The sequence below is a fragment of the Cryptomeria japonica genome, chromosome 5 (genome assembly GCF_030272615.1).
Source record: "Cryptomeria japonica chromosome 5, Sugi_1.0, whole genome shotgun sequence".
Taxonomy (NCBI): domain Eukaryota; kingdom Viridiplantae; phylum Streptophyta; class Pinopsida; order Cupressales; family Cupressaceae; genus Cryptomeria; species Cryptomeria japonica.
The window spans coordinates 231,530,985-231,540,283 of record NC_081409.1 but is presented as its reverse complement, the minus strand read 5'-3'; the positions used below and the strand labels follow the sequence as shown (position 1 = coordinate 231,540,283).

Here is a 9,299-nt window from a genome sequence, read left to right as displayed (position 1 = left end):
GTTCCCAACTTATATCCATTTTATCAAATAAAATAAATTTTCAACATCATCAAATTTTCTACCAACACTTACTAGCATTGCTAGGATGAAATCCATACACAATATGCATAACAACATAATCAACATAAAACTAGCAACCAAATTCATCTTCACAATGCAATAATTATGCAAAGCTCTAATACAACTCCAAGTGATGTCCTTCTATAATATGATTTAATGATATCAAATATCATGGTCATATTATAGTATGACTTCCTTCGTAATTGGACCACAACATTTTAGGATACCATATGATATTATACAAAGTTCTTTCATAAATCATGTCCAACATAAGGTACTCATGTTTAAAAATTCCATTAATTGATTTTACACTTATATTTATGAAATAAACCATTTGCAATAATCATTGTAATGGACTATTATCACTGTCCTTAGAACTTTCTTCTCCAAGATGGATGAACCATATAAATTGTAGTGCATTATTTAGCTATAAAGAAACATTATTATCTAGTACTTTAAACAATAGTGGAAACATGAACAACAAGTTAAATTATTCTAATCATAATTGACATATCCAAAAATTACATCTAGAAATCAAATTTTGTAGGTGTTATCCTTCTAGTTCACAAGACCAAACAACAATGTTAAATGCTTTTGTACCATACTACTTTTATTAGGAATATCTTTGGTGCTCTTGAAGATACCATTTATTTGTTAGTATGCATTCACAACCCATTCATAGTGATGTAACATGGATAATGTGTAATGATGTTATGAAATAATAATAATCTTATTTTAACAATTCTATGTTCAAGATTAATTTCCAAGTTATCCACATAATGAATTTAATTCGCACATGACATTGACTACTACAATAATAATTTAAGTATCAATTATAATGAACATTAGTAATTATATAATTATTTTTATAAGACAATAGAACATATTTAAACAAATCTCATTGTTTAAAACATAAATATTTTATTTAGTGATTAATTTTTTATTTTTAACAAGATGATATCTTTAACCATTGACATTGTCAAGAAAGAGTTTATTGATAATACTCACATTGTATCTAAAGAAGCTAGACAAATCCAAACATCATTATATCTCTATATTTAGTTTTAGTCCTTGCCCTCGTTGATAAGTGATATATATGTGTGGGAGGTAGAAACCTAAAAAATATGCATTTCATTCATTATTATGAAACGTAAATCTTTTATCTTAATTTTATGTGGAGCATTTGATTGGGTTATGGATCTATTTAAGTAAAATGGGAGAAAAAAGAACACATGCAAAACCATGTGAATATAAATAGATGTATGATCACTCAAACAAAAGAAATTCTTTTTTAATTAACTTTATAATTTTCTATTTCAATTTTACTACTTATAAATAATCTTTTATCTACCATCTAATAACACCTTTTAATTTTTTTACTAATTTTGATCCTAATTAAAAATTACAAACAATATAAAATTATTTTGATTTAATTATTCTCTTTTAATATAAATTTCTATTTTAAAAAGAATGTTCTTAAAAATATTAAAGAGTAGATTTTTGTAAAGCATTTGAATGGGTAATAGACCTTTTTAAGGAAATTAAAAAAATGGATCAGTTAATCATAAATTGATATCTATTTATAAAGAGGTTAATATGTGTATTTTAAAAAGATGAGTCATCACTCAATCTAAAATTAATTTTTTCTTCATTTTAATTTTTTGATTTTCTATTTCAAATCTACAATTTATAAATATTTTTATTTATCAATCTTCTATTAATACATTTCAATTCTTTTATTAATTTTAATCTACTTAAAAATTACAAATAATATTAAATTATTTTAAACTTGATTATTATTTTTAAATATAATTTTCTATTTTAAAAAGAATGGGCTTAAATTACATTTCCAAGAAATTATTTTAATATTAATATAAACTTAAACGCAGTGCTTTTTCTAGAGTACAATATAAGCACATCAGCCTCTTATATTTAGTATGCTAACAGCCTATAGCATATGCAAAATAAATAATTATTCATGAATTTGAATTATAAAATTTCAGTGCTGCTGGGTTGTTTACTCACCCAATATTTATACTCTTTAAAGAAAATTCTTATAGTGGGTTATCCCTTATTTGCATGTTATTTGAGTAATTTTAACTGAAAATAAAAAAAGAAATCAAAGTGAATCATATTACATAATGCTTATATCTATCCTCCCAGTAAAGAGAAAACTTATAATAGCAGAAAGGTAAAATCAACAAAATTGGGAAGCCACACAACTAAACATTGTTGAATTTTGATTTTATTCCAAAAACCCTCACATCTCTTGTATAATCTACTCATTAACAGAAATTTTTTGACTGTAAATGATACTATCTTTTTTAACTGTAAATGATACCATCCACTTCATTATTCAGCCCTTTACTGAACCTCGGTGCAATTTTTTCTGGTAAACCGGAGTCTGCTCCTCTCCAAATCAAAAGAAAAGTGAAAATTCTGCTGAGCTTGATTCCCAATTATGTTCAAATCTGTAATCCCAGGAGGGGACTCTTGCACAGCCATACAAACCACATTCTCTTCAATGAAAAAGAACAAATTCTGCCATGGAATGTCAAGCTTGGCACCCCCTCGGAGATAAAATTCCATATTAGGAAGCTCAGGCTCAGCACCATGGGAGCTAGAAATGTCATAACAAGGTACATTTTGCAGGATGCTGGGGAAGAAAACCTGAGTAAAAATTGTGATCAATATAGGTCAATGGGACTTAAATTATACATCAATATATGATAGACAATTTTAAGGACAAAATACTCAAGAGTGCTAGCTAAGCAACTAACACAGAGACTGTTTATGTGGGGACTCATATACTGTCAACACGCTGGTTATTTGGATCATCACATTAATAGCTCAGTGTGCTAATCATAAAGAATGAGCTGTTTGATTAGAAAGTTACAAGGATCCCACATAAACAGTAAGTATGTTGGCTACAATATTCTATTAGAATCAAAATTTCTAGAAATTTTTTTAGATTTGACTGCAGATTTTTGGTAATGTTTCTTCTATGAAACAACATCAACATCAAGACAAGAAAACATGAGAAGAAAGAAAAAATATTCTATTTGTTTAAATTCTTCCGTTCAAATTACCTGAGGGTATGGCACTGTGAGAACAATGGCAACCATAATTGCCCTGTAGACCGGTGTAGCAAAAAGCAAGAAAGTAGTACCAGTGTCTAGGACCGTCCCTCCAAAACCATCTCTGACCTGAAAAGATTCAGAAGGTATGGGAACCCCTCTTCCTCCCAAGCTAATTCTTTGAACATCTATGTAATATGCATTTCTTCTTGTTTTGTTGGGTGATAGGAGTGGTGTGTGCATCACTCTATTGCCATAGATGTTTGCAGAGATGCCAAAGAGTATGGAGCTTGAGGCATTTGAGGTGGTGGGGACTAGGCAGTAGGAAAACCTATAGCCAATCAAGGGGCCTAGCTGGGACACTAGAGAATAGGGTCCTCTGTCTAGACCTACGCCCCCATTGCCTTCAATGCCTTGAGTTTCCAAGGCACAGCCAAATGCCACTTCATTGGCACTCTTTTTTTTCTTTTGGATGTTCTGAACTTTCTTTGGAAGGTTCAGAACATCTGAGGCCATGATGCCCATAGCACCTGACATGTCCTCATAGAGATACTGAAATGTGCAGGATGAAGATGCTGCAGCATTGTGGCAGCTCTGATTGCCAGTGTCTTGCTGCACTTGCTGGCATATGGGGTTGCCACAGGTGAGGTTTTGGAAGGTCTCTGATTTGCTTGATCTGAAGAAGTGCTGGGGTGCATGAGAAGACTCTGGAACTGTGATACCTGCAAACAAAATTATTAAAGAATTTTGGTATCTCTTAGTTCTCTTTCATCTTAATGATTGATCATGGAGTGATCCAAAAAATTGATCAAAAAAATTGCACACAGTTTAATCTAGAAACAGCATTAAGCAAATTAAAGATTGTGGAAATCTTATATCATTAAGAAAGAAATTGTCAAATATTTCTTAAAACTTTCCTAGATCCTAAAAAAATTTTGAGCAATTGTCAAAAAAATAAAATTAATAACCCAATTGCCAAGGTTAGCCATGAAGATTACTCTGGTTAGTTGAACATTTGAGCCAGATGAGAGTGCTTCCTGTGTCTGCAAAGACTCTGCTGAAGGTCTGTGGAGGAGTGCCAAAGGAGAGTGTGGTAACATAGTCCCCCTCTGTGGAGGCCTTAAGAGGACTAAAATAGTTGCCATCTTGGCCATTGTCATTTCTTGTTCTGTGGAGGAAGATGTCATCTATAGAGAATATGGATGCAGCCCTATCCTCACTTCTTTTCATTGCATCTTCAAACTGTCTTAGGGGGTCTAATGAATTGTCATAAAGAGGAGAAGAGGGTGACATCCTGTGCAGCAATGGTAGCTTCAAAGAAATAGATCCATGCCCACCTTTAGGAACTTCATTACAGGAAAAATGGCCTGACATATTTAATAAAAGAAATGATAAAACAGAAAGACAAAGAAAGACATGCTGCTTCATAATTCCCAAAAGACAATGCTTCAAAACTTGTTTCTGCCTATATGAGAACACTAACAGGGAAATGTGTATTCTAAAGAAAGATGGTGAAGGTGGTGGGAATTTAAAGAGTTTTAAGTACTGCATTATGAAAGATAAATAAGGATATCTTTTTAAAACTCAAAGATAACATCATGTCAAAGGATTGACAGTGCACAAATTTTGGGAGAAATTCTATGAAGGAAAATGCTGAGGAAATAGCGGGAATATCAGAATTATGGTTCTGAACGCCTTGTGTTATGAAATTTTCGTAGCAAATTTTAAGTTTGCAAATTTAGCAAGTTTACTTCACATAATTGGTAGGCTGCAAAATTTGGTGTTACAAAGTTTACTCCTTTTTCAATAAGCTTTTAATTAGTTGTCAACTTGGTCTCCTCCCGGAGGAACATCATTATAATTTATCATTTTACTTTTCCTAATTGCTATGAGCATTCTATTAATGTGCTTTAAAAAAAAAACCGAAAATTTATTTTTATCTAATGTAGTCTGTTTTAAAGTTTTAATTAAGGATAAATAGGTTTTAACAAGTATTCAAAATCTAGAAATAATAAAGTATTAATATAAAAAAATTGACCAACAATAACATTTAATAAAAGTGGGTTTTGAAAGTGTTCATATTCTTCTACAGTGAATCAGTCAATAAGGAAATAAATTAAGTACCAATAAATTCTAGACAAACCTATTAAAAAAGTCATGTTGCCACTCACACAATCAAATAGAAAAATGCACAATATTAAAGGATTAGCAACTTTCACAAGGTTGAATGCCAACCTATCAATCTTCACACGCCTGACCCAAGTATGAGAATTTGAAATAGATTTAGGGAGACCTCTCTTCCTTCATTGAACAATGATCTAAAATATACCACTACCCAAATCCTCAAAATGAGGAAAGAGTGGGGGACTCCTCAACCATCACCTCCACTAGAGGCAACTCACACAGAGAGAGATGGTCTAGCCAAAGAAGCTTGCTGCCAAAATGAATTTGTAGACAAAACTAGAGGAGGGTCCCTACATAGTGTTATCTAGAGGTATTGGGAGCCAAAGAAGGAGCTATTAAGTCGTGATCTAAAGAGACTTAGAAGGAGCTTGCCTTCTTAAGTTAAACTAGAGGAATCCATATTATATTTTTATCATTTAATTTTTAGAATTTTAATTATTTTTCATAAATTTATTTTGCAATTTTCCTTTGAGCTATTTAGAAAACTAATATGTTTATTGTCTATTTAAAAATAATAATTGACTTAACCCTCAAAAAGACTTTATCTCCTGGAGCAAACTGTCTGAAAGTCTTGTTTCTATCACCATAGTTTTTTTGTCTATCGGGTGCCTCTTTCAATCTACTCTTGATCAACTTCATCTGTTCATCCATTTCCTTAAGCATATATGGACCAATGATGATCCTATCTTCCATCCTATCCCAACTAAATGTGTGCGACACTTATGTCCATGGAGTGCCTCAAAAGGTGTCATCCCTAATGATGCATGAAAAGAGTCGTTATAAGAAAACTCAACGAATGGCAAATAGTCCTCCCATTTGTACTATTGATCCATGCAGTACATCCATAGAAGATCCTCCACTACTTAATTAACCCTTTTCTGTTTGGCCATCTGTCTGAGGATGATATGTCGAACTAAAATTCAGTCTGGTTCCCAAAGCTGCATTCAATGTTGTCCAAAATCTAGACGTCATCTTGGTATCCCTATCTGATATAATGGTTTCTGGAACACCATGCAATCAGAATATCTCTTACACAAATTTCTTCGCAAGAGTCAATGATCCGTCCTTAAGATTCCTAGGTACAAAATGTGCGACTTTTGTCAACTTATCGACAACTACGAAGATGGTATCATGCTTGTTCTTACTCAAAGGTAATTCTTGGATAAAATCCATACTGATTACTTGCCACTTATACTCAAGTATGTGGTGTTGATACAAAAGTCCTGGTGGATGAACATGCTCAACTTTCACTCGCTGGCATTCAAAACATTGTGCCACATACTCAACTACTTATTTCCTGAGCTTAAACCAAAAGTATAAAGTTCTCAATTCAGCTACCATCTTCATCACTCCAGGATGTCCTGAATAAGGTGTATCGTGCACCTCATGCAATACCAGCTTCCTTAAGTCTCCACCTTCAGGAATATACATCCTCCTTTGGTATCTCAAAATACCATCAGGTTCTAACTCATATCCATCAAATCAGTGATCAAAAGGATCTGCTCCCAAGGCTTGCTTAACCCTTAAGTAATGCTCTTCTTCATAGAGATTTTGCAACACTTGTTGCTTCAAGTTTGACCTTGTAGTAACCATAGCAGATAAATGTCTTCTTCTGTTGAGAGCGTCTGCTACCCTGCTTTCCTTTCCTTTGATATATTCAATATCAAAATCATACTCACTTAGAAATTCAAGCCACCTTCTCTATCTTGCATTAAGGTTAGGTTGTGCAAAAATATATTTCAGTCCTAAGTGGTATGTCTTCAACTCAAATGGCTTCCCTAGAAGGTAATGCCTCCACATTTGTAATGCATGAATAGTAGCTAAAAGCTCTAAATCATGTGGTGCATAGTTCAATTCATATTGCTTCAATTTCCTAGATTCAAAAGAAACCACCTTTCCTTCCTGCATTAACACCACTCCTACACCTTCACCTGAAGCATATGTAATCACTGTGAAGTGTCCATTTGGGTTCGGTATAGTCAAGGTTGGTGTGGTGGTCAACTTCTGCTTCAAAATCTTAAATGCCTCATCGCACTTCTCAGTCCATTCAATTTTTTTCCCCTTCTTCTAAAGAGAAGTAATAGGTGTTGCTATCCTAGAAAAACCTTCCACATACTTCCTGTAGTATCCTGCAAGACCCATAAAACTTCTGACCTCTGTAACACTCTGAGGTGTTGTCCAATCTACAATTGCCTCTATCTTTGTAGGATCAATTGAAATTCCTTATGTAGATATAACATGACCTAAGTAGTGCACTTTTTCCTGAAAGAAAGCACACTTCAAAAACTTACCAAAAGTTTCTAATCCCTTTGTCGTTGCAAAACTATCCTTAAGTGCTTCTTGTGTTCCTCTTCATTCTTGGAATATATCAATATGTCATCGATGAATATAAGCACAAAATCATCTAGAAATTCTCTGAATATACAATTCATAAGGTTCATGAAAGTTGTTGGGGCATTGGTTAGAACAAAAGGTACTACCGTGAACTCGTAGTGTCCATACCGAGTTTGAAATGTTGTCTTAGGAATATCCTCATCCTTAATCCTCAGCAAGTGGTAACTTGATTGAGGATCAATCTTAGAAAACATTGTAGCACCCTTCATTTGATCAAAAAGTTCATCTATCATTGGCAAAGGATATTTGTTCTTAGTGGTTACCTTGTTTACTTGTTTAGCATCCTGTAATCAATACATAGTCTCAAGGTACCATCCTTCTTCTTCACGAAGATTACTGGTGCACCCCACAGAGATACACTAGGTCATATGAAACCTTCCCTAAGCAACTCCTGCAATTGAGCCTTAAGCTCATACAATTCTATGGTGGTCATTTTGTAAGGAGCTTTGGATTGTGGTTCGGTTCTAGGTAAGAGTTCTATAGAGAAGTCAAATTCCCTTTTTGGTGGTAACTCAGTAAGATCTTCTAGAAAAACATCCAAGAATTCTCTAAGAACTAGATAATCCTTAGGGCTCTTCTTGGCATTATCCAACTCACTTACCATGACAACAACAATGGTACATCCCTTCCTTTGAGCTTTCTTGAGTTGCGTAGCTGAGATGTGTCTCAATTCAAGAGGCTTTTGAGACCCATGAATTTCAACCAAATTTACAGCATCATCTAAGCAGCTAACAACTTTATCCTCACAGTTTACTACAACTTTATGTTTAGTTAGCCAACTGATACTTAATATCACATCATATGATCCCAATGGCACTACAAAAAGGTTAACCTGAGTTTGGAAAATTGGAAGCTCTAAATCACTGCAAAATAGACATGAATCTACTTTCTTCTCTACTCGATTTCCATACAGAACCATACATGCATGTGACATATAACTAGGTCTAATAGGTAATCTAGAAACTACTTTAGGATCAATAAATCATTTAGGAGCTCATGTATCTATCAAAATAAAAATTGATTGACCCAAAAGCTTACTCGTCATCTAGATAGGTGAAGCCTGAAAGTCATCCTGGTGGTTGTCTGCCACTGCATGAATCTGATGTTGTGATGTTCTTTACTGATTTCCTCCTCTTTGAGCTATGGAACGTTGTGGATAGTTTGAAGCATAATGATTTCCCCCACAATTGTAACATCCATCTCTAGGTCCTGGGTGTTCACCTAATATGTTCTTGTCAAGGTTTTGCCTGGTATTGGAATTAGTGAAGTTGGTGTTATTGTTCACTTTCTTGCTTCCACCTTGGTTCACTCCTCCTTTCTCCTAAGTATTAGGTCCTCTTTTCAAATTCCTTATCTGTCGACTGTTGTTGCCCTTCTGATGATCGTTGTTTTGGAAATTCCTATTCCCAAAACTTGGTTTCCTATTCACATTCTTCCAAAAAATTTCCAACTATTGCAACTTCTGATCCTATTTAGTTGCTTTCTCAAACACTTCATCCATAGTCAAGGTATTATGTATATCCACTTCAGCTCTAATGTGAGTCCTCAAACCTAAGATGAACTTACGAATGCGGAATCGTTCAT

The 9,299-nt window shown here is 33.8% G+C and overlaps 1 protein-coding gene across 1 annotated transcript; it reads right to left on the bottom strand.

Moving 5' to 3' along the window:
• Positions 1-2,325: 2,325 nt before the first annotated feature.
• LOC131029081 (aspartic proteinase CDR1) lies at positions 2,326-8,634 on the bottom strand. Its single transcript, XM_057959482.2, has 4 exons — positions 8,091-8,634; positions 4,136-4,504; positions 3,150-3,859; positions 2,326-2,730 (listed from the first exon to the last, which is right to left on the bottom strand). The coding sequence occupies exons 1-4, from the start codon at positions 8,632-8,634 to the stop codon at positions 2,425-2,427; spliced, it is 1,929 nt and encodes a 642-aa protein (XP_057815465.2). The 3' UTR covers positions 2,326-2,424.
• Positions 8,635-9,299: the final 665 nt, after the last annotated feature.